Source organism: Cyprinus carpio, chromosome B3 (assembly GCF_018340385.1).
Source record: "Cyprinus carpio isolate SPL01 chromosome B3, ASM1834038v1, whole genome shotgun sequence".
Lineage (NCBI taxonomy): Eukaryota > Metazoa > Chordata > Actinopteri > Cypriniformes > Cyprinidae > Cyprinus > Cyprinus carpio.
In genome coordinates, this window is record NC_056599.1 from 19,835,909 (window position 1) to 19,862,601 (window position 26,693).

Here is a 26,693-nt window from a genome sequence, read left to right on the forward strand (position 1 = left end):
CGACTGACGCGGAAAAGCGGAACCATTTATTGTCATGTGATTTGTTGTCGGGACATCACAGCCGACGAAGCAAATGTTTTTATGCTTGTTTTGTGTTTATTGCATTATTTTCAAATATGTATGCTGCCGCGACGGAGAGTTTAATAAAGCAGGCAAGGTAAATCTATATCTTCACCTAAAATGTTTACTGTCAAAAGGTGTATTGGTCACATGACTGCTCAGTTATAGCCTATTATTAGTTAGACAAGTTATTCCCAATGACAAATCTGTTAATTAATTTAAATTTGCCTTTCAGTGAAATAAAGGAGGAAGAGCTGCAGAGGTTTTGCGGGCGCATATTTAAACTGCTCCACACTAAAGATGTTAGTGGAGACACAGTGGACTCCCTCCAAAGGCTCAATCTGATAGTTTCTGCCACTAAATATGCGAGAGAGTGAGTCATATTCATTTAAAATACATAGGCATGAAACCCGCTGTCTGGCCCTTCAGAAAAGTGTATTGTAAGTGTATAACTGAACACCTCTGCTATCTTCAGGCTCCCATCAGATCTGGTGAGGAAGCTGCAGACGGTTCTTCGGTCTTCATCATGTCCAGAGCAGCTTCAGGTTCTGTCCTCCTCCATCGTCCGGGAGAGCTCTCCTCCCAGCGTACACAGCCTCTGCTCGGATCCCAGTCACGACAGCAGGACCTTCAGCCATGTGGCCAGTGTTGTTCTCACTCAGGTGAGTCACATGCTGTTTGTGATCAGCTTGTGTTCTGTTCAGAAAGACTCGACTAATCATCAAATTGTTCTCAGGCTGGAAATAAAGAAGATGTGATGCCTCTTTGCCACCATTTGCTGAAAAGTCTTGAGTCTCGGCTGTCTGACGGGCAGATACCCAGACATGCGCTTCCCGTTCTCTCTAAAATGAGTACTGTTTATCCAGAGATTCTCACAGATGGTAAAGTTGATCACGTTTGAGGAACACAATACTATAATGGAATTACAGTGGGGTCCAAATGTCAGAAGTAATGTAAAGCAGAACGAGAGTCCAAACAGCTGATAAAAACATCAGAATAATTCACAAGAAATCCACATAACTCCAGTCCATCAATTAACATCTTTGGGAAGTGAAAAGCTGTGTTTTGTAAGAAACACTTTTTACTTTAAATCATTGCTTCTGGGCAATATATGAATCCATAATCCATAATAACGCTTCCTCCAGTAAAAAAATTAATAAAAAAATAAATACCCTGTTGTCCTCTCACATCAAAATCCACCAGGATATTTGTTTAGAACTGTGTAGGACTGTTTTCACTTGTTAACTGTGCTTTATCTGTGCATATCTCTCTCCTGATTCAAGCACAACCACATTTTCAGTGGAGAAAGTGATATAATGGATAGAGGAGTCATATTTTAGTTGGAAACAAATATTTGAAGATTTACATACATGCTGTTTTTTTGCTTCACAAGATTAATTAGTTAATTGATGGACTGGGGCCAGTTGTCTATTAGTAATCTGATCAGATTTTGGCCGTCAGATTGGATCAAATCTTGAAAATGGGTTGTTCAAAAGAAAAAAAACATTCTGAACTTGGATTAGATCACAAAATCTTATCTTGGTTTTGATCTGGATTAAATCCTCAGTTTGTGTTGTTCAAAACATTTTAGTAATTTTTTGATCCAAAAAAAAAAACTGGATTATTCCCAGCAGAAGGATTGATTTCAGGAACAAAAATGTAATAAAACTTCAAAACTGGTCCAAAAAATACAACATTTGTAACATGTACTGTATCCCCAAATCCCCAAACAGCTGTCAATATTAAATTTTTGTTTGTTTAATTACTGATTGTAAACTATATTGGCACAATCATCAGAGACGGACCAATCAGAAGTAGTTATGTAAATGTAATGCAAAACATTACATTACATTTTTCCCCATCTCATTTTTTTTCCATCACTATGTGCCTTTAGGGGCTCCGCAGAGCACTAGTAATCCAGATTTGGAAATCTGAAAAAGTGTGTATCTGGATCCAGTTTTGCTTTGAAAAACCGGCACAAAAGTAAGATGCGTTACCTGATCCTGGATTTCCGAATTCCGATCATTCTGATCCAGATTAAACTTTTTGAACAGCTGGCCCCTGGAGTCGTGTAGATTCCTTGTGGATTATTGTGAGGTTTTTATCAACTGTTTGGACTCCCATTCTGACGGCACCCATTCACTGCAGAGGATCCATTGATGAGCAAGTGATGGGATGCTAAATTACTCTAAATCTGTTCTCACGAAGAAACAGAATCATTCGAATCACATATTTTGAAATTGGACTTTTAAACCCCACTCTTTAGTTAACTTAATATGCATTGAAAAGGCATAACTGAAATACTATAATCTGGAAAATGCAAAGACGTTTACATGAATCATGTGCTCTCTAAACCCAGATGAGGTGAATCTGGTCAGTCGTAAGTTGGTGGACTGGTTGCGTTATGCCAGTATGCAGCAGGGAGCCTCCATGTCTTCTGGGGGATTTTTCAGTGGACCAAGAACACGTCAGGTGGGGCGTGTTTCTTTTTTCTTTATTCATCAGTACCTTCACCATCAATCATTTCTAATGAAACTGTTGAGTGATCTCAGTATCTCTTCATCAGCCTGCTCCACTGACGGAGGTGGATGGGGTGGTAACGGGTGACTTCTTCACTGTGCTGTGTTTGGGCCAGAGCTACACTGAGGACCAGTGGATGAATATGTACACTTTCTCTATGATCAAGAGTTGGCTGCTCACTTATGACACAGACGGGACTACAAACACAGAACCAGGTAGTCCAAACAGCGATGTTGCAGTTATTTCTATATTTCCAGTATATTTCAGTTACTAGAAAACATTCGTAACAATAACACCAGTTTACGAAATGACCCATATAAGATATATACTTCATTTAGTAAAGACAAATAACATGGGATTTTCATCTTTGCTAGCTCTACTAATAAAAGCACAGGGCATTCATTCACAGCACCAAGGTAAGATGCAAGCGAAAAGTCTGATATGATCCGTCTAAAGCCAGTGTGCTTTTCCTTCCTGCGCAATCACAAACTCTCTTTACTCAATGACATTGATCTGTGATTTATAATTAACTGCTGTGTGTATCTAATTGATTTTGAGTCTATGGCTATGTTTGGAATGAATTACTAGCATGCTACTTAACTCTACACTGTAGAGAATAAACTGTATACAGCCTACTATTTTTATTAAATAGTGGATGTGAGACAGTATACAGTGAAAAGCGTTTCACGCTGAGCTGTTGTCATATGACCTTACCATGTTTACTTTTGTGTGACATCCAGTTAATCTCAGAAGAATAAATAGACTGCTTTTGAAATCACATTTCATGCTGTGTGCATTTGTTTGTATACTGCACATTTTGGCAATTGTAGTAAGTCATGTGGGTATTCACAAAATGTGCATAGTGTAGACATTATACGTAATGCATACTGTAAAAATTGTACTATTCCAAACATAGCCTACATGTCCTGTCTTATGCTCAGCCCTGCAGTGGGTCCCACATTGGATCCTGCCAGATAACGTGCTTGTTTAAATCCTGCTGGAAAAGGAGTTGTGCTCTGGGTGTAATGTGCTGTGCTGTTGGTGCAGATGATCGCTCAGAGGTGGACAGTTCTGTGATGTCCATGGTGTCCGCCACATCCTCTTCCAGCAGACTACTTCCTCCCAAAGAGAGACTCAGAGAGAAGGCTTTTGAGTACTGCCAGCGTCTCATTGAACAGAGTGACAGGAGTGAGTAGATCATAGCTCAGCGATTAGAGAATTTTTATTATTTTTATTAATACATTCTCTGCTGGAGAATGTATTGATTTATTTCTCTATTATTTTTTCACAATGTAGAAGCCCTGAAGAAGACAGACACAGAGCTACAGAAAGCAGTAAGTACCACATACATTACCATTCAAAAGTTTCATGTCTGTATGATATTAGAGTGTTTTTGAAAGTCTCTTCTGCTCGCTAAGGCTGCATTTATTTGATCAAAAATAGAGTAAAAATTTAAAATGTAATGTATTTCTGTGATCGTAAAGCTGAGTTTTCTGCATCATTACTCCTTTATAAATTATTTTAATATGCTAATTTGCTGCTCAAAGAAAATTTCTTATTATCATTGTTAAAAACAGTGCTTTGTAATGTTTTTGTGGAAACTGATTTTTTTTCAGGATTCTTTGATAAATAGAAAGATCAAAAGCAATAGCATTTATTTGAAATAGAAATCTTTTATATCATTATAAATGTCATTACTGTCAGTTTTGATGCATTCAGTGCAACCCGACTGAAGAAAAGTATTCATTAAAAAAAGAGAAAAGGTACTGACCCCAAACATTTTAATGGTAGTGTGTTAAATCAAGCATAATTCCCACATAGTGTATTTATTTATTTTTTCGTTTTAACCTTGACATAATTTAAAAATGAAACGAATTAAAAAATAGGGATATAATTCAATTTAAAGAAACACAGTATTTTGTACCTTATCCCAAAAAATTATTAGAACTTTTAAAAAAAAATTCTTGTCATGTAAACAAATCCTAAAATTCATGTTTACTTAATTTCAGCTCATAATATATTTTATAATGATATATTCAGTAATTAAAATCAGAAATTATTGCAAAATAGAATAGGATTTTACACTGTATTATTGATGAATCATGTCATGGTTAAAACTTACAGTAAGTTAAATGGCATATGGGTGGTGACTCTGTATATCTGTTGTACAGTGTATTGTTGAGTCAGTGTCAGTAATGGACATCATCTGCGGTGAGGACCCCTCCTATGTGTACCGTGCCTTCCCCTGCATCAAAGCCCTGTATGGCAGACTGAATGGAGATCTCGCCTATGCTCGAGCCCTGCTGCCTATCGCTCAGTTCTACCTCAATCACAGTGAGTGACGTGACCGTGTCTCTAGCACTTACAGCAACGTATGGCTCTGATAGTGTGACGTATGAATGTATCGCTGTGTCCACATGCTCTAATATCAGGTGAGATTGCAGCGGTGGACTCGGAGGCTGTGTTCTGCCAACTCTTTAGTCACTGTCCCGCCGAGCAGTTCAACGAGCCCATGCTTGCCTTTGAGTTTGTCCAGTTCTGTCTTCTCAACGCTAGCGTGCTGCAGGACAGGGTGACCAACTACAGACAGAGCTTCCCAAACCTCCTGAAGGTGGGCTGGCTAATCATATTTTTAAAGAAATTTAGCAAAATTCAAGATGTTTGTTTCTTTATCAAAACAGATTTAGAGAAATTTAGCATTGCATCACTTGCTCACCAATGGGTCCTTCGTAGTAAATGGATGCCGTCAGAAGAGGAGTCCAAACAGTTGATAAAAACGTCACAATAATCCACAAGCAACCCACACAAGTCCAGTCCATCTATTAACATCTTGTGAAATGAAAAGCTGTGTGTTTGTAAGAAACAAACAGAAAAGAAATCATTGATTTTTATTTATTTATTTATTTTTTTTACTTTAAACCATTGCTTCTGGCCAAAATACACGTACATAATCCATAATAACGCTTCCATCCTCTGTTGTCCTCTCAAATACACATAAACATACACAGGACTCTAATACTGTTTTCACTTGTAAATGGTGCTTGATATGTGCATATTTCTCTCCTAATTCAGAAAAGATGAGTTTTTCACTGGAGAAAGTCATTTTATGGATAGAGGAATTTAAAAAATATCTTAATTATGGATTTGTTTCTTACAAACATGCAACTTTCCACTTCGCAAGATGTTAACTGATAGACTGGAGTCATGTGGATCACTTGTGGATTATTGTGATGTTTTTCGATGATTTTTCATTCTGACGGCACCCATTCACTTCAGAAGATCCCTTGGTGAGCAAGTGATTTAATGCCACATTTTTCCAAACCTGTTCCCATGAAGAATGCATCTTGGATGGCTTGAGGGTAAAATTTTCAGCTAATTTTCATGTTGGCTGAACTGTTACCTTGAAATTTAATACAAATAAGTGATATTTGAAATGTTTGTGTGATTTTTTTCACCAGTTCTTGGCATGGAACAGTTCAGGATTGATTGCAGAGTTTGTGGAGCTGCTCCCATCACTGATAGCTCCAGATACAGCCATTGAGTTACTGCATACTATCCTTGATCTGCCCTGCTTAGCAGCAGCCCTGGACCTCCAGCAGAGGTACGTGACTTTACCAACTACAGATCAGCGCTTCTTCAACTGGAGTTGAATGTGATGTAAAATAGAGATGCAATGCTGTTGTTGCAGATCAGCATGCTATCAGGCTTCAGACCGTACCGCATGGGACCAGCAGGGGGCGAAGGTGGCCGCTTGTCTGGATGCCTTCCGCCAGCCGTCCTATAGAGGGCTCTTCCTGTACATCCTCAGACCTGAGGCTGGGACTGGAGACACAATAGACAGGTAATACCTGGCATATTACTTATAGAATATAATCTAGGAAGAATCTGGGAATTCAGTTCCTAAATTTAAAACTAGGTAGCAGGATGCCGAATTTAAGGCAATTCTGTCCCCAAACCTTTAAACGTTTAAATATCTAATGTAGTAGGCTCTGATGGTTATACAGTAACTGCAACCGTGTAATTACAACCTCTACAGCACAAAAATGGCTTGCCACTATTCAAACCACCTAAATGTTGGATAAAAATGAAGTGTGTGTGTGTGTGTGTGTTAAATGCCTGCTTACTGTAAACCTCTGAGTGTGATTGCCTCATAGGCTAAAAATGCTTCATGAGATTTTGGCTGACATGGCGGAGAGTCCACGAGTTGTTCGGTGTGCTCAGGTTGTTCCTGTGCTTCTGCATGTGTACTTCAACACAGTCACTCAGGTGAGAGCCACAAATGAAAGGTCAGGCCATTTAATAGCTCCCACCAGTACAAAGAAAAATCAGTGTACGCTTACATTTGCCACATTTCACAAGGTCTGAATTGTGTCATCTCTTCCACTGTTTTTATTGTGTTTTATAGAAAGCTGATGAGAAAATGATGAACCAGCTGTTGCTAGTGCTGCTGGAGAGAAGTAGTCAGCTCTACAACATCAAGACGTTTAATGTTGAAGTCCAAAAGTGAGGCACTCTTTATTTAAATACTCTTATTGCTCACTCATTTGTGCAAAAGATTTGGTAAAGAAAGTAACCAAGTGCCATGTTGTTAGTAGAGTTATTATTTTTTAACTGAATTCTTATTGTAATTCATGGGGTTATTATGCAGTAATTCCTTGAATCAGATGTACATTTAAGACATCTTTTCAATTCTGCATGTGTACATGATTTTTACTGTGATTATTTATGATTGTAGGGTGTTCAGCACCCACCTGCAGGCCCTGTGCAAACTCCACCCACCACTGATTGTGGATCAGTCCAGAGAGATCCTGGAACTGGCAAGCTCCCCTGCCAACATTTACAGTAAAGAAGACTTCTACACACATGTGGTGAGCAGCGGAAGTGAACGGTGATTGTAAGCATCATCATGCTGTACTGTATTGTGTAGGGTGACTGTATTAAACGTTTATACGCAGGTGTGGGTCATTGGCGAGTATCTCTCAGTGTCCTATGACCCTCGCTGCACGGTGGAACGGATCACGTCTTTTTTTGAGAGTTTAGAGGCGGTGCTGTTTGAGATCACGCAGGTGCGACAGTCAGCCAGTCCTCCGAGCTTCTCCCCCCGCCTCATCACGGTGCTCATGACCACCCTGGCCAAACTGGCCACACGCAGTCAGGATCTAATTCCCAGGTAGACCAACCTTCTCCAACTCGATAGTTCCTTCATAACAAATTCTATTATGTATTGTTTACATAACCCTTGCAGAACATGTTGAATCATTTCTTTAGCACTGACTTGAATAAGCAGTTTCTCATCACAGTTCAGTACAGTGGGGGAGAGAAACAATAAAAAACATAAAGTTGTCTTCTTTTTTAATTACACAGTGATTGAACAGTTACTGAACAAATTGTGGCTCTGTCTTTAAATACATTCAGTTATAAAGGGAGCTCTATTACTTTCACATTACTACGCACTTCCATTCATTTTTAGATATAATAGTCAACACTCAATTATGGTTGTAAACGTACATTGCACATACGGAGGTTTTATTGTCATTATTCAGTGTTGGGGAGTAACTAATTACATGTAACAGAATTTCATAATTTAATTACAAAATGAATGTAACTGTAATCTGTTACAGTTACTGAGAAACAAAAAATGTGTAATTAAATTACATTTACTTATAAAAATGTTAATGACTACAAAGGGGGTTACAGCGGAATATTTTCACACACATATAGATTTGATTGATTTCTTTCCCAAATTGCATCGACTGCTCTAAAATATGAGACACTGATGATTCAGGAGTGTAGTACACAGAATAGAACACATGCTTATTTAATAACTGTTTTATTTGATATTTAGCTTTATTTATATGCTTTATTTTTCAAGATTAACAGGTTTTTTTTTTTCTTGAGGCATTGTTAGATGACAGTGTTTCCTGCCATAGCTGTACAAAGATTTGATTTTAAAAACAGTATCCTAGCTGTTAAAATATATCTTATGATTTTAATTCAAGTTATGAAAGATTCTGAAAGTCTGACAGTAATCAGTGTTGAGTACTACTGTAAGGATTATCCTGTCGGGTTTAAATGATTAACAGTTGAAAACATTCATTAGAAATTTAGAAAAGTAATCAAATGTAATTGGTTACATTAATGAAGTAATTGAACTAATTACACTACTTCTTACATTTTAAATAAGGTAACTTGTAATCTGTAACCTATTACATTTCCAAAGTAACCTTCACAGCACTGTTATTATTGTTTTATTTTTGCCCTTTCAATTAAAGTCTACATACGTGGTCAATGTGGTCTCAGAGTTTTGGACCTTTCTATATTTGTAATGTATATATTAGCCAGATATTTTAAGCAAAAAAAAAAAAAAAAATCAGGACAAATTTTTCCCAAATCAAACTTTTTTTTTTTTTTAATTAATAAATGATTGTCTGCTGTAACATACAGAAAATCCTGTATCGACAAATAGTTCTATATCTCACGCATTCCATTTCATTCTATTTCTTTTAGAGTGTCGCTTTGCTTGTCTAAGATGCGGACGTTTGCCTGTAGTGCTATTGTAATGACGTGCTACAGTGAGGAGGACACAGAGGAGATCATCACACGAGCCCATGAACTTATTAACTTGCTCAAGTTACCAAATGTGGCTCAGTTTGTTCTGGCCCCTTCAGCCGGAGGTGACGGCCCCCGCTGGCACCGAGACACCAACGCCTCACTTCCTCAGGGCATGAGAGCAGTCAGCGGGCTCCTCCATAGACATTCCAGCTCTCTGCCCACGTAAGCCAGTTCCAGGAAACTGTTTTCGAAATATCTGTGCAGAATACCAAGAGAGAGTTTCTGAAGGACACAAAGGGAGAGGGAGTGACACTGGAGCAAAACAGGCAAGCACTGCACTTCATCATGACTTTCACTTCTGCTCGTCAGTCAGAAATATATCAAAACAAATGGCAAGACACAAGGGGATTATGATTTATTCCTTGATTTATTGAAATGTTTGTTAGAGACACATTTCTATAAATGAAACATTCTATTTGTTTATTGCCAGGCTGCATTTATGATTACTGTCAAATCTGTTAAAATACAGTTTAGATCGAGTTGTCCTTCTGATTAAAAGTCTATGAAACTATTCTGGTATAAAAGAATTCACCATAGAAATGAAATTTGACACAATACAAATGCTTACTGTCATATAAATGTGACATTATGACAAAATGAGTAAAAAACCTGTTATACATTCAAAGTCACAGTGCTTTAAAACATGCTCTTTCATATCTGAGCTTCCTGGCTAAATTTGTCAATAGGTAAAACAGACATTTAAGTTGCAAGAATTTCATCAAGGTTTATATTTTCAGTAGACCTTGAGATAAGTCTTATTGTGTTTTAGTAATTCATCAAGGCTAGTTTCCATGCGCACGGCTCATTCACAATAACAAATAAAATGGCACTTGAACTGGTGCTCAAGAAACATTATTATGATCAATATTGACAGTTGTGCTGTTTAATATTTTTGTGAAAACTGATACTACCAGTCGAAAGTTTGGGGTAAGATAAACAATATATTTAATATATATAAAATAAAAAAGAGGGAAAGAAAGAAAAGAAATTGCTAAAACATTGATAATAATAATAACCAATATTATTAACTGAGCACCAATTTTAATTGAGCAGCAAATCTGTATATTAGAATAGTTTCTGAAGGATCACGTGACACTGAAGACTGGAGTAATGATGCTGTGCCATCACAGGAATAAAATTGTAATAATACTTCATAATAATACAGTTTTTACTGCGTAAGAGACTTCTTAAAAACATTTGACCGGTAGTGTAAACCATGTCATCCCCTCTAGCTTTCCACCTAAACATTATCTCAATCTCATAGAAATGATTCATCATGATCCATTGTGCAACAACTACAAAGTCATTTCTAACATTTGTGTACATATATATTACTAAAAGATCACAGTAGTAGAAATACTGTACCTGGAAATAATTATTCTGCTCAATGTCAATAAATTACTTTCAAAAGCACAGTCTGATTATGGGAGTTAAAGTTAAAGGATGTGGAATGTTATTCATATATTCTGTAAACACTGACGGGTGAAACAGTACATTGTCAACTATATCTGCAAAAATCGACTGGCCAGAAGGTGCTGAGTTATCAGGACAGAAATCCTTCTATATAAAAATACATTTTAGACCAACAGTACTAAAACATGCCCGTCTATGATTAATATAGAGGGACGCAAAGGCAGCTCATGATCAAATACATTGTCTTTTATAGCTCAACAAACCCTGTATGTGTGAACACGCTTGAGATCTTCATCTGTCACCTGGATATTTTGATTTGGCCGGTCCCCGTTGCATACAAGTACCTCCAGATGGCGTAATAGTGTATGCCTGCCCCCACTGCCACAAAGACATGCCAGATGGCATGAGCGAATGGGATGAGGCCATCACTCTTGAAGAAGACAATTCCCAGGCAGTAGAAGACTCCGCCCACTGACAGCTCTAATATGCCCTCTCTGTTAGGCTGAAATAATACGTTCAGTTTAAACAGGTCGCTCTCCCACAGATGAAATACACAGGGGACACTGTACAAAAAGTGTTCCATTTGTTTCTCTTGTATGCATGTGTAAAACAAAATTACTTATACAATGAGTAGCTAGTGCCAACTTTTGCTATGCCAATACAGACATTCTTTTAAAGATTTAAGTCCAGTAACATTATGTTTTTTCCTTTAATCACAAGGATGCCTTTTTAATTTGTCTTCATTAGTTAACAACTTTGTTTCATTTTATAAATATGCACATATTCTGTTCCAAATGTATGGTGATATATATATATATATATACAGGTCCTTCTCAAAAAATTAGCATATTGTGAAAAAGTTCATTATTTTCCATAATGTAATAATAAAAATTAAACTTTCATATATTTTAGATTCATTGCACACCAACTAAAATATTTCAGGTCTTTTATTGTTTTAATACTGATGATTTTGGCATACAGCTCATGAAAACCCAAAATTCCTATCTCAAAAAATTAGCATATTTCATCCGACCAATAAAAGAAAAGTGTTTTTAATACAAAAAAAAGTCAACCTTCAAATAATTATGTTCAGTTATGCACTCAATACTTGTTCGGGAATCCTTTTGCAGAAATGACTGCTTCAATGCGGCGTGGCATGGAGGCAATCAGCCTGTGGCACTGCTGAGGTGTTATGGAGGCCCAGGATGCTTCGATAGCGGCCTTAAGCTCATCCAGAGTGTTGGGTCTTGCGTCTCTCAACTTTCTCTTTACAATATCCCACAGATTCTCTATTGGGTTCAGGTCAGGAGAGTTGGCAGGCCAATTGAGCACAGTAATACCATGGTCAGTAAACCATTTACCAGTGGTTTTGGCACTGTGAGCAGGTGCCAGGTCGTGCTGAAAAACGAAATCTTCATCTCCATAAAGCTTTTCAGCAGATGGAAGCATGAATTGCTCCAAAATCTCCTGATAGCTAGCTGCATTGACCCTGCCCTTGATAAAACACAGTGGACCAACACCAGCAGCTGACATGGCACCCCAGACCATCACTGACTGTGGGTACTTGACACTGGACTTCAGGCATTTTGGCATTTCCTTCTCCCCAGTCTTCCTCCAGACTCTGGCACCTTGATTTCCGAATGACATGCAAAATTTGCTTTCATCCGAAAAAAGTACTTTGGACCACTGAGCAACAGTCCAGTGCTGCTTCTCTGTAGCCCAGGTCAGGCGCTTCTGCCGCTGTTTCTGGTTCAAAAGCACACGCCTGTGCACGGTGGCTCTGGATGTTTCTACTCCAGACTCAGTCCACTGCTTCCGCAGGTCCCCCAAGGTCTGGAATCGGTCCTTCTCCACAATCTTCTTCTCGTTGTGCAGCGTTTTTTGCCACACTTTTTCCTTCCCACAGACTTCCCACTGAAGTGCCTTGATACAGCACTCTGGGAACAGCCTATTCGTTCAGAAATTTCTTTCTGTGTCTTACCCTCTCGCTTGAGGGTGTCAATGATGGCCTTCTGGACAGCAGTCAGGTCGGCAGTCTTACCCATGATTGCGGTTTTGAGTAATGAACCAGGCTGGGAGTTTTTAAAAGCCTCAGGAATCTTTTGCAGGTGTTTAGAGTTAATTAGTTGATTCAGATGATTAGGTTAATAGCTCGTTTAGAGAACCTTTTCATGATATGCTAATTTTTTGAGATTGGGAATTTTGGGTTTTCATGAGCTGCATGCCAAAATCATCAGTTTTAAAACAATAAAAGACCTGAAATATTTCAGTTGGTGTGCAATGAATCTAAAATATATGAAAGTTTAATTTTTATCATTACATTATGGAAAATAATGAACTTTTTCACAATATGCTAATTTTTTGAGAAGGACCTGTATATATATATATACATATAGTTATATAACAGAGTTGACACATTATTTTCTAAATAAAATATAAAAGTGTGTGTGTGTATATATATATATATATATATATATATATATATATATATACATATATATATATATATGTGTTTGTATATATATATATATATATATATATATATAAACAGGTTTATAACAGGGTTGACAGTACATTATTTTTGTTACAAGCCTTGTGCTTCTACAAGGTGCTTCTTGCACAATACTTTTCAATAATCATTTGTTTAATACTGTTTATATAATCATGGTAACAGGGTTGACATTTTAATATCCCCCATTATTCCTACTGTTACGTACATATATCCCCATACATGTATATAATAATCATTTCCCCTTTTAAAGTAACTATTCCATTAACCACAAAACTGTCATAATCACTTAATTATGCTTTCAAGAAGTAAACTATTCATGGTCCAGCAAATGTCTCATCTTTTTATCCCTTCATCATGCTTTATGTTTGTCAGTAGGGGATGATATTTGAAATGTCAACCCTGTTACCATGATTTCAATTACAGTAGTAAACAAGGGATAATTAAAAATAATAAATTCTTTTTTTAAGAAGCACAAGGCTTGTTCAAATATAACGTAATGTCAACTGTTCCTTTTCTGAGGGCATAATTATATCCCAACCTATATATTAAAATGCATTCATTTAGCTTAAGATGACACAGGCATGTAATTCGTTAATGTTTTAACACCGTTTGTCTGATAGGAATGTTTTAAATCTCTCTCAAATTCATTGGAAAGGCACCTGATTGATTGATTGACTCGATAACTCAATGACTTGGTCTCACAAAGACATTAATGAAATAAAGGCCTACTTTAATTGCAAAGTATGCTTCATGTTAACAACACGAACGGAAATGTTGTAAAATATAAATAAGCTGCTTAAGGCATCTCAAAAGCCTTCATTACTGTATTTATGAACACATGTATAGGTGTCAGTCACACATACCATTGACAGAAGAACAACTGCAGGAACAGCTCCCATGGCGGTGTAGCACAGTAAGTCTAATATCTTGTTCCTGAAACATAACACAGCCGTTTTAAACATATTCTGATGCTGGCTTGCTAATATTCACTTGCATTATTTGATGCATTCATAATGCATTTGCTTGGCAAAAGAACAAGCACAGACAGCATTTTCACACAGTTTAGGACATTAACAACCACATCAGCATCCTCTACATCCTCAACAAAGTGGGCACCTACTTCTCATGAAAGAAGAAGACATAGGCAGAGCCAATGCAAGCCATGATCCACACCAACCAGCGCATGTGCACAGCCCAGGGTCCTAGTTCCCTCAGGTTCAGCCTGCACACAACACAAGCACAGAGACACCTGTGTCAGCAACACACTCAACCCTGTGAAGCTGTAAAACGCTGATGGTGATGTTACTAGAGGACACACACATCACATGCTCACCAGGGTGCATAAGATGCAGCTATAAAGAAATATATCACCATCCTGTCGCACATGTGGAATCGCTGCTCCACCTTCCTGTTACAGCAAGAGAATGTTTCAAAATAAAAATCAGTCTCTTTTTCTTATTGTCTACTGTTTGTGCTCAAATCTATGTACTGGCTTCTGAGCTACACTACTGTTTAAAAGTTTGAGGGTCTTTGTTTTTGAAAGAAGTCTCTTATGCTCACCAGGATGCATTTATTTAATCAAAAATACAGTATTACCGTAATTCTAAGAGATTTTGGTTTGAAATAACTGGGGGGTTTTTATACAAGTAAAAATGTCATTTATTCCTGTGATGTTAGTCCTGTGATGATCCTTCAGAAATCATTGTTATATGCTGTTGGTAAAATATATTCAGGTGGCAAGCATGTTGCAACCCTTTTATACAGATTTGAGGCGTGTTTTTGCTTAATGAAACTCTTTTTGTTCTTTTCCCTTATGTGTAATTTGGAAAGGGCAGGGTCATGACTGAATCACAGACTGATGAAACAGACATCTGTGAACATGAACTGACAGGCCCATGTGATACCATCTGTCAACATAAATTCATGTGTAACTGCTTAGATGCTCTGATGAAGATCCAAAGTTCATTCATAATCTTTGCACTAAATCTGCATTCGCAACTGACACTTCCTCCTAGCACAGAATATGCAAAAATGTAGCATGAAACCTCTTTACCTGGGAAGAGTCATCAAAAGCTACGACATTAAATAATCAGACATCTCTGCGCCTGCAGATGATATATGATTACTCTATGTTTTCTGTCAATTCAGAACTTGATAGTCAACATCAACAGTGGAAATATTTAATTTCAGATGGCGTCTGTTGTCAAGCATTGGTTTTAAGATTAGAAGAAATGCAAAGCAATTGCATAAATGCAATATTCTTCTTTTTGCAGCTTCGGAAGACCGGAAACATGCCCAATTAACTGAGCAAATCTGTTTGTTTCACATCTTAAAGCACTTGATAATGAGTGTGTGCTTAGTCATTCTTGAATCCCCTGAGGCAGAAACGTGTTAAACATTCTGCATACACTCTTTTTAAACAGCATCCTCTTTAGTTGACAGAAAACATGCTTTTTTGGTTCAATATCAAGATTTTAGATTAAAATGTATGTGAATGTATGGGAAGGTGTGTATCTTAGGCACTGCTGAAGATCTTTCCTTTTTGTTTTAAAATAGAACTTTATTTAAAGAAAACATAACTTTTTTTTATTCTCACCTGAGATGACTTTTCTTCCAGGACACCGTATGGAACATGGTGGACATGATGAACAGCCCAGACAGACCTGTCCCATACATCCATGCAGAGATGGTCTCCCACTGGTCATCAGAGAGGAAGTACAACACTGAGCTGCCCAGGATACTGGGAATGATCCAGAACTGAACAGAAGACAATATCAATATGTATCTTTTTGTATCTTCTCAAGTTATTAATTACCATTGTGTGTGTGCGTGCATGCGTGCATGTTTGTTAAAGCAGTGTTGGAGTCAAGGTCAGCTCATTTGGGTTTGAGTCAAGAATGACACCAGAAGAGGGTTGAGTTCAAATCAAAAACAAGTCCACATGCTCCTGAGTCTATCACATGACCAGGAAGTGAAAATGTGGTCTTAGACTCAATATTTTAGAAATCAATATTTTCATGAGCACCAAGATCATAAAATATTGCCGTAGACTCAAAGACCAAGACTGTGAAAATAAGGAATAAGGAAAGTCAAAACCATTTCTTCATGTTCTTGGTCTTGTTGTAGACTCTGGAGCTATTTGTGGACTAACACAAAGAGCAAGACTATGAAAATATAGTCTTAGACTCAGACTTGAGGAGCAAAACCATAAAAAATATGATATTGGACAGGACCCTATTTTCATGGTTTTGGTTTTGCCGTGGACTCTGGAGCATGTGGTCTAAGACCAAAACCTAGACCATGAAAATGTGAGCTTGGGCATGGACTTGAGGATCAAGACCATTGAAATATGGTCTTGCACTCAATTTTTTATCAACAAGTCAATATTGTTAGGGTCTTAGTCTTCTTGTGGACTCAAGACTGTGAAAATATGGTCTTAAACTCAAACTTGAGGACCAAGACAATATTTTCATGTGAAGTCTTAACTCAGACTGAACCCTCAGCTGGCATCGACTGCAACACTATGTTATAGTACTTAAATACAAAATGAACTAAAATGGCCAGCCCTAGTCCTACATTATGTATGTACAGTTTGCTATTTGGATTACTGTAATTACATTGGAAAAATTACAAATTCTAATATTTGTAGCCTGTCTGACAATCCTTCCATCTGTCATTATCTGTGTTTGATCAAATCTTCTTAACATATCCCACAAGCCCTACTGATTTTCTACAGAAGCCTATTTAAAAAAAAAAAAAAAAAAGGTTATAATGAAAACCAGCAATTCTATGCATTTACAGCATTTTTGATATAAGCATATTATAAAAAAATTAATAAAAAAAAAATTCAAGACTTTCATTTGTAGACATCAGAAAAGTAGATGCACAGTATTCTTGAGCTATTGTGCACTGGTGCAAAGAGGATTCGGTGTGTGGTCAATGTCTCATGCTGAAGCTTGTGAACTGGCCGTGCCAGATGTGCGGCTCTGAGAGGCAGGAATTAGAGAGCAGGATGTTATCCAAACAACATCACGAAGCAAGGCCATATCCAACATGCTCAGAAAAAACACATGAACATAAACCAAGATCAGAAGCAAGGGTGAAAAGAGAACTACAGTATGAAAAAGACTTTGACCTATAGTGGTATTATTGAATGATTTTGTCCCTGTATATCCATGAAATATTTTTGTTTGTCGAGCAGTATTACATCACACAATCTCTGTTCTTTTTGTGATTTTGTTGATCCTTCTGTGTCACAGGACAATGGCATCAAAGCCTCCCCTCTTGACAGAGGTCTGTATGCTAAATGTTGACCAGCCCGTCCAGTTTGTGATCTCATGCACTGTTATGAAGCACTTTATTTTCGGTGAGGTTTCTCCAACATTGTTTTGACCTGCTCTGAGCTCGGTGTGAGATGAGAAGTAGATTTTTCTACTTACTCCATGAGTGGCACAGTTGGCTGCATGCTCATACTCAGTTGGCTGGTATCTCTTGCTAGATGGGACTCGGTTGTTCATAAACCTAAAAAATATATATATATATTTTGGTGAATTTGAAATACTTGAATTAGGTAGAGCCTCAGTCAAATTTTTTCCCTTCATTTAATATACATTAATTTGAAGCAATGTATATGGACTGTCATCCTATTAAAATTTTATGCACTTTTTAAAGTTATATAGACTGGATTTATACATCCAGACAGAGTTCTATGGAAAAAAAAAAAGCTATGCTCATGTACATTAACATTCAAAGTTTGGGGTTGGTAATACTTTTTAATGTTTTTGAAAGAAGTCTCTTATGCACACTGCATTTATTTAAAAAAAATGTTTTCTATTTGAATATATTTTAAAATGTAATTTATTTCTGTGATGCAAATTTCAGCATCATTACTCCAGTCTTCAGTGTCACATGATCCTTCAGAAATCATTCTAATATGCTGATTTGCTGCTCAAGAAACATTTCTTATAATAATCAATATTAAAAACAGTTGTGCTGCTTTTTTTGATGAATAGAAATTTCAAAAGAACAGCATTTATCTTACATAGAAATCTTTCATAACATTATAAATGTCTTTTGGGTCAATTTAATGTGCCAGTTTAATGTGTCTTTTGTTAGTATGTTTTATTTTTTGGTTATCTTCAAAAATACTAAAAACCTTACTGACCCCAAACTTCATTTCTCACACATCAACAGTAGGACAGTGTTGCAGGTTAAAGTCCTTTTCATTTCAGAGGTTAATTCAGACTATATGAAACACATTAAGAATCAAGAGCACATAATGTTCAGGTTCAAGAGCATTAGGTAACCCTCTTTGAGGCTCCTCGAGGATTTAATATGCATTCGGATCACATTTTTAGAATTTTCTTGTATTGCATGGTTGCCTAGCATCTGTAACTACCTAACGACGAAGCTAATCCTGTTCGGAATGAGGTCTTTTATGCCACTTACATTGAGCCGCTGATGTATTGAGCGATGATGTCATAGTCTCCATGCCAACCTGAGGCTTGGGATTTTCTTTTTTATTTCCCTCCAAACACTCTTTATCTGTGTGATTTAATTAATGTGCATGAGGACACAGGGAAGTGGGCTAGACTGCTAACCAGAATAAATGAGCGAGCTCTGGAAACCATCTTACTTTGCTTCTCCATTATATATCTTGATTATAATGTATTTCTAGCAGATTAATTGTCTTCATTTGTCTTTCTTGTCAAATATAATTCTGCCACTGAAACATACATGCTGACTTAAAGGACTTTTTATTATGAAATATGCTTTCATAACATTTTTTTTCTATTTTAATGTAAATATTTGCTGTAGGGTGTTTTTTATTGAGCAATTCATATTCTTTATAAAAAAAAAAAAAAAAAAAAGTGTGATCCAGGTGTGATAAAAACTGCATCCACAGTCACACATTTAATTATAATGCCCGAATGCACCAGAGCTGCTAGTTCATGCAGAATGTGCCTTTAAGCAACATAGTTATTGGGTATATTTAGTGTCACTTATCACAATATTTTTTACTATATTCAGGGAAATATTTTCTCAGAGCACTACAGGGCATCCTGTTCATTATTATGGATTAGTTCATTAAAGGGGTCATATGATGTGATTTAAAATTTTTCCTTTCTCTATGGAGGGTTACAAGCTCTTGGTGCATAAATGACATCTGTATTGTTGCAAAGACTAAAGTCTCAAATCCAAAGAGATATTCTTTATAAAAGTTAAGAATCAACCATGCTCTCCTAAAATGTTTCATTTAAACACGCCCCCACATGTCTAAGTCACGATGTGGGAAGATTTGCATAAAGCCAGAGCCGGATTAAATAAATGGACTACACTAGGCAGGCTGCATTTTTTGGGCCCCCCTCCATCGATGTTATTTATGAATTGAAATCTGAAACTTACCAAAGTTACTAATAAAAGTTAATTCACATTTTTCATAGCCTAGTCTTTGGTTACAAATTGGTTGTGTTGTATATTAAACAGTCTATCAGACTATTTTTTGATATTCATTATTTCTACGTCATTACACGGCTCTATTAAATGCTATTAATTATCCTCATCCATTGGGAGTGTCATTGTTAAGGCAGTAGTACCAGTAAATAAACAGAGCAAATAAGTTTATCTTATTTGCTCTGTTTACATTTAATCAACACATTTAATTAAGATTTTCTGCAAAATGCAATAGCTTACAACATTTATAAATGTTGTAATTAAGAACAAGAAGGAAAACATGACCCCTTCACATTCATCAAGACCATTTAGAAACTGTCTAACAATAAATAATAATAAATATAAGGATGGAGGATTTAAACTATGGAAAACTAAAGGTATTCAGACTATTAAAGACTTGTATATGGATGGAATACTTCTTACATTTCAAGAAATTGTGTGATAACCACCAGATTCCCTCAAAACATTTTTTTTTAATATTCACAGCTTAAAAGTTTTATGTCTTCCAGGTCTACAGATATTATGTACATTCCCAAACTGTCATTAATTGAGGAAATAATTGAAAAAAAGAGGTGAAAAGGGCCAATTGTCAAAATATTATAATTTAATAATGTCTAACTCTAAAGAGTCTGCTGTAGACAAAGTAAACGCATGGAGGAAAGACATTCTAGAAGAAATAGAGGAATTTGAATGGACTGAAGCATGTTTAAAGGCGCAAAAACAAATCATAAACACGCGGCTTAAATTATTACAGTATAAATGGTTGACAAGGGTTTATATAACACCTGAAAAAACTCAATCATATGTCTAGCAATATTCCTGATATATGTACAAAATGCCAAAATTATAAAGGAACTCTAATTCACTGTCTATGGGAATGTTCTGATATACAGAAGTTCTGGAAGGATGTCATAAACTTTGTCAGAACGGTTTAATCTTAAAATACCCCATTGTGCCAAACTTTGTGTACTGGGAATATATCCTACAGGTTTCTCACAAACAAAGAAACACACTAGACTATTGGACTTTGGATTGTTACATGCCAGAAGAGCCATTGCTATGAACTGGAAGAGCATGGAAGCACCTTCTATAAAACAATGGATAAAAGAACTTTCAGAGTGCATTGGACTGGAAAGGCTATTTCCTCTGTGATGCAGAGAAATCTCCAATATTTTGACAGGGATGGTTTAGTGCAAAGTACTCACGCATCCTGTCATCAATTTGGTCCCACTTTGCAGGATCAGATGGGTAGCTTGTTAATACCCTTTCTGGGTCTAGAGGCTCCTGCTGCAAAACGATATTGGGCTCACTTCTGGCTGGCTGCTGTTCTTCCATCAGTTTGTCGTTCTGTGACGGCGCTGTTGTTGACGGCGCGGGCGCCACAGTGTCTTCCTCCGCATTTCCCGCCGCATCTTCCACCGCGTCTTCCGCCGCATTTCCCGCCGCATCTTCCACCGCATCTTCGGGCCGTGTCTCCGGGCCTGGCTCGGCCTCTGCTGACTCGAGCAGGTTCACAGCTGTCGGACGGCTGCCCGACAGAAACTTCTGTAAAGCCCCCCGCTGTCTCTACTTTTGTTCCTCTTCATTTTTTTTCTTTTTACGTTTTGCCGCACCCGAAAGCATCTTGAATGTTAGCCTACTCAAAACACACCTGCCTACTAGCTTTGTTGTCCCGCTCTGACCTCTGACCGCCGCTGACGTCTCCTCGGACTTAACTGGCATGGGCTGGCGTAATGTAACAGTCTATGGTTAAGATAAACATCGTCACTATTTTTAGTTAATTAATAAATATTGAAATAAATTGTAGATAGGACATTAGTACATTTTATTTTATTTTTATTTTATTTTTATTATTATTATTATTATTTTATTTTTTTTTTTGTCCCTCTGTCTGGGCCCCATCCCGCCAATCGGGCCCTAGGCACGTGCCTAGTTTGCCTTTGCGTTAATCCGGCTCTGCATAAAGCCACCAAAATGTTCACACAAAGAAAGAATCCGTAACTTTTATTCTCGCTGTAGTAATTTTGCTGCCGCCATGTTGTGGAGACGCTGTGTTTCGTTGTGAAAGCGAAACTACTTTGTTCCAAAAGAGGACACAACTAGAAATCAGTGGTTAAGTTGTATTTCAACACTGTTCCAGAACAATTCAACCCAAATATTCAGATGTGTGCAGCGCAGTTTATGGAGGACGAGGACTGTTTCCTGTGAGAGTAGACTACAATGCCGGTGTCCATTTCTATAAAGTGGGGCAATTCCAACTTTGCAAGCACAGTGCGGTGCTTCTGACTCACAGCCTGTAAGTACATTTTCATATTTAAAGAATTTGCCACTGATGCAGTGTAAAGTAGATCTTGTTGTTTGTCATTTCTCCAATCACAAATGCAGACATGGTTTTATGTTTACGCAGCGCGATACACAACACGTAAAAACAGTATAAATCATTATAATCAGTAATTATGTTCCCACTGGATGCAACAAATGCCTCGTTTGCAATGGGTATCACTGGTTTTGTCTCGTCGTGCCGGGACACACGGCATCACAGTATGGTGAGGGGCATAACATTTCTGTCACACGCTTGAGGCATTCGGCCAATCACAATGCACTGGATAGCTGGCCAATCAGAGCACTCCTGGCTTTTCAGAACGATGAGCTTTATAAAAATCGACGCGATTCAGAAAGTCGGGGCCTAGAGGAGAAACAGTAATGTACAATTTGTGAAAAATAATGTTTTTTTTTTTTTTACCTTAAACCGCATAAACACATTGCATTACACCAAATACACAAAATAATGTTCTTTTTAGCAATGTCATATCAAATGACCCCTTTAAATGAATGTTTGGCATTGCTACAGCACCTGGTGTGTCTCTGCTTGGCCTTTATAAAAGGAATTGCTTTTATATGATGCCATCAAGGCCTAAACTGAGAAAATCAATGTCAGTTTGACACTATTAGATATAGGGAAATATTTTAGCAACACTTCTAAATATAAAAAATACTTCATGCTCCATACAGTCAATACATACCAATCAATCTAGTTCATTTCATTGATTCACAGACAACACAGAAATTCTAAGATTCATAACTGGAAATAAAAAGAAAGTTGAAAAAACAAAGACATGTTTAGGTGTGAAATTAATAAGCAGTATTTCAAATTCTCAGACTTTTGCGATCCATCTGTGTGAGATGATGCCACACTTGTGAGGATAAGGGACTGTGAGACTCGTCAGCGGCCCTTCGCTAGAGAAAACATTCAGAGATTTGGATGTTTACACTTCACAGAGCCTCTACAGCAACATGATACACAGTGCTGGTCTTGGGTTTTGGCCAAAAATGATTCGGCTTAGATGTCTACTCATGCATAATGTGGCCCTACATACTAGTCATGACATCAAACATTGCATTCCAACATTTTAAGCCCGAATTCAAGTTCATCTTTGTGCAAACCACACAGCAATTTTTTTTTTTTCTTGCATAATGCTCTTTCATATCGCAATATCAAATAGCTGAAAACCAATGTAAAAAAAATAAATAAATAGAAATTTACAACATTTACATGCAAGTAATCAAAAAGAAGTCATGATAAAGTTGCTTCGGCTATGCCATCTTTTGGTAAAACCTTGTTCATTATCCTTTCACATGCTCCAGCTTCATGAAGGCCGGTTCTTCTGAGCACAGACAATTAACTGTGTGATTTACTGGTGAGTGTGCTAATTGCATATGACAGAGGCCATAACATCCCATCCAAAAACCAAATATGCACTCAGATTGCCAAAATGCAAGTCTCTTGTGACAAGGAGGATTCGAACCAAATAGTCACAACGGACAAAAATACATTGTACTATCCTTTATGAGAGGAGACTGAAGGGCACCCTGTGTCTGACCTTTCTGGAAAGATTCTGGAGATCAAAAGAAAGTTATCAGGTGCTGACAGGTTGAGTTTATGACTCATCTGAGAGTTATCCAGGGTTAAGAGGAAACACTGCATCTAGGTACGATAACACAGTTTGATTAAATTCATCAGCTTTAATACCAGTTTAGCCAATGTAGCGAAGAGTTCCCCCAAAAATGAAAAGAACTGTATCTTTTAAATTTTAAACTTTAAATCATTGCTTCTGGCCAAAAAAAAATAAAAAATAAACGACACCATGATCCATAATAATGCTTCCTCCACCCACATATTTGTTTAGAACAGTTTTGGACTGTTTTCTTTTGTAAACGGTGATTGATCTGTGCATATTTCTCTCCTGATTTAGATGAAACATTTTTTTCACATTTTCAGAGGAGTATTTTAGTAGCTACAGTATAAAGTTAAAACTTCTTTATGGATTTGTTTTTTACAAATATGCAGATTTTGCAGAAGTCGTGGACTGGAGTTGTGTGGGTTACTTGTGGATTATTGTGGTGTTTTTATCAGCTGTTTGGCCTCATTCTGACGGCACCCATTCACTGCCCCATGCACTACATTCACAGCATCCACTGGTGAGCAAATTATGTAATTCCCATGTAAATTTCTCCAAATCTGTTCCGATGAAGAAACAAGCTCACTTGCATCTTGGATGCCCTAATGTGAGTAATTTCTCAGAAAATTTAACTACGTTTCATTATGCAAAGCAAGTCTTTAAGTTGTGGGAGCACAAATAAAATAAAATGGTTAGTTATTGTGTGTTTTGTGCATATATTAAGCATTGAGATGCTCTATAAAATGCTCACATTAATTAAAAGAGGGAACAAAAACAGCATTTGCACATTGTCCCACATTAGTCAACATCCTCTGGGGCAAAGATTTCAAAAGGCAAAAACAAAGCCTGCTTATATTTGCCAGCTATGTGTTCTAACATTGACTACATAAAACTTTACAATATCTGTATGTCCTTTTGAAAAAAGTATGTTTTTAATATTAATAAAGTTCATGTTACCTAAGACACTATTCTTGGAAAATCACGCTTTTCATGGGAATGATAAGAGTTTAATTCTAAGAAGTTCAGTAATTTCACCAAGACAATATGATGTAAGTGAATAATCATTTTCTTTTGGGAATAAATTTATATGATCAGTTTACATTATTGTAAAAGAAACAGGCCTATATTTATAGGCATTATAATACATGTATACACTATCTTAAATTAAAGAGATGTTTCAGCACTACACAAGCAATATGTTTAATGCCAGACTTGTTGTTTAAAACAAATATTGCGATCCATTTCTATTCATTGTGCATGTGTGTCTGCGTGATGGAGATCCTCACCAAAAGCAAGCTGAAGCAGTGCAGAAATAAAATGAAAGTAGAAGTTGACAGAACCTCAAGATTTTTTTTTTTTTTTTTTTTTTTTTTTTCACGAGTTAACACAATGGCTTCTTCAAACATGTTTGAACTAATGCTTGTCTAGCTCCGGCTCGCGCTGATTTATTTTGTTTAATAGTGTTGTATTCTTATTAGCAACCATACTCATTACAAAAATGGTTTTCTGTTATCAACAAATATGAAAAAAATAACTTTGTTTTCAAAAAAAAAAAAGTGTTAAGGTCAACCCAATTTTAGAATATAAAGACAACAATGCTATAAACGTTATATTTAGATTATTTACCTTCCGAGCTTCGTCCTCCTAAAATCCATACTGTACATATTTGTACATGTTCGCCGCGGAGCTTGCTCCTGGGTAACGTTAGACAGCTTGACTACTCCCAGCAAAAGCAACGAGCAAACTCCGGATGTTTCGGTGCGTCCTAAACTTGGAAGGAAGCAGCACTGCCTCAACAAGCGCGTGAAGACTTTCGCTGCTCAGTACGCGCACAAGAGCAGAACTGCGAGAGTGACAGCGGATTTTTGTCATAAAGCGCCTTGCGACCCCTCTCTCTGTCAGGAATGCAGCTGCGCTCAATCCCCTCTCCGCCCCTTTGCTTTCTTCCAAGTGAACTTGGAAACCTGCTCGCGGCGAACGAACTGCATCATGTCGGTTCTTTGCGCGTCATGTAGCGGATATTTGCTTCAGAAGTGTTTGTTTAGAAAGACGTAAACAAACTTACCTCTCTGAGATCTGTTACATGCACGCTATTTTGTGAAGCCCTCATTTTTTTTCCTACAAAATAAAAAAAGCAACAATAAAAGCAATAAAAAGAACCTATTTATTGGTATTAAAGTGAAATTATTAAACCTACACACAAAAGCCTGAGAAAAATACTCATTTTAGAAGAAAAATTCAAACGTCACTCTGAGACTTTTGCATCTGAACTCTTCATATATACACATCTGAGGATGTTAAATTAGATCCTTTTTAACATAAACTTTTTTTTTTTTTGCTCTGTTATAAAACTGGTCATTATTTCTATAACTGAAAGCCACAATTACAATTGGTCAGGTATCACATCTAAACATTTCTGACCTGGTCACAGCACATTTTCTATGTGACCCCAAGGGGTTTGTACTGACAGTAAACTAGTAAACACTAGAATAGTGACTTCTCAGAGTCAGAGACGAAGCGCGCGAGGCCCTCTGCTGGTTAATAAGTTTACATCGTTTCAATCTGCGTCTCATCCATCGTGATTGCAGAGATGGCCTATATATAGTGCATACTTTATCTGGTGGTTCTCAACCAGGGGGCCTCAAAAAGACTTAAAATATTTTTAATTAAGACAAAACAAGCTTTAAAATAAACTGAAACAACTAAAAAACATGACATTTCTTGATTAGTACGTTTCTGAAATGGAACAGTTGTGAACCTTTACACAAAATATGAAAGAAAATCAAAAGAAATGATTGAATATCTTACATAGATGTTTACGTTTTTTATCACATTTGATATAAGGCTTTTTATGGCCTATATTGTTATCATGGAAACAGAGGTCATACCTGAGGAGGAAAAAACCTTCATTTTATTTAGAGGTCCAACCTGAGCAAAAATATGCAATTTGGTGCAGATGTTGTCATTTATATATGGCCAAAAGTAAGATTAAATTGTAATAGCTTATAATAATATAAATCAATGAAATTTTATAGGCCTAACGGTAGCAGTAAGCATACTACTTACGTAAAATTCATATAAATTTCAGTTGTCACCGAAAAAAATGTCTTATTAAGATGATATTTAAATACTAAGTTTTTTTTTAATCAAAATTCTGTGTTTTT

The 26,693-nt window shown here is 36.9% G+C and overlaps 2 protein-coding genes across 5 annotated transcripts; one reads left to right on the top strand and one right to left on the bottom strand.

Moving 5' to 3' along the window:
* Positions 1-16,905, top strand: LOC109055998 (AP-5 complex subunit zeta-1-like). 3 transcript variants are annotated; one of them, XR_006154199.1, is made up of 19 exons: positions 1-157; positions 296-433; positions 536-722; positions 797-941; positions 2,420-2,532; positions 2,627-2,795; positions 2,955-2,996; positions 3,628-3,768; positions 3,877-3,914; positions 4,752-4,914; positions 5,013-5,191; positions 6,039-6,181; positions 6,269-6,421; positions 6,735-6,846; positions 6,986-7,083; positions 7,316-7,448; positions 7,536-7,750; positions 9,088-9,458; positions 15,735-16,905. XR_006154199.1 is itself a non-coding variant. In XM_042720121.1 (18 exons), exons 1-18 carry the CDS (start codon positions 117-119, stop codon positions 9,356-9,358), a joined length of 2,481 nt encoding a protein of 826 aa, XP_042576055.1. In that variant the 5' UTR covers positions 1-116; the 3' UTR covers positions 9,359-10,605. The 3 variants fall into 3 exon arrangements, 2 of the variants coding, with proteins under 2 accessions (XP_042576055.1, XP_042576056.1); XM_042720121.1 differs by lacking the exon at positions 15,735-16,905 and having other exon boundaries at positions 9,088-10,605; XM_042720122.1 differs by lacking the exons at positions 2,955-2,996; positions 15,735-16,905 and having other exon boundaries at positions 9,088-10,605.
* mmd2a (monocyte to macrophage differentiation-associated 2a) lies at positions 9,541-25,626 on the bottom strand. 2 transcript variants are annotated; one of them, XM_042720131.1, is made up of 7 exons: positions 25,156-25,614; positions 17,557-17,638; positions 15,714-15,874; positions 14,451-14,525; positions 14,238-14,339; positions 13,981-14,050; positions 9,541-11,107 (listed from the first exon to the last, which is right to left on the bottom strand). In XM_042720131.1, exons 1-7 carry the CDS (start codon positions 25,191-25,193, stop codon positions 10,904-10,906), a joined length of 732 nt encoding a protein of 243 aa, XP_042576065.1. In that variant the 5' UTR covers positions 25,194-25,614; the 3' UTR covers positions 9,541-10,903. The 2 variants fall into 2 exon arrangements, with proteins under 2 accessions (XP_042576065.1, XP_042576066.1); XM_042720132.1 differs by lacking the exon at positions 14,451-14,525 and having other exon boundaries at positions 25,156-25,626.
* Positions 25,627-26,693: the final 1,067 nt, after the last annotated feature.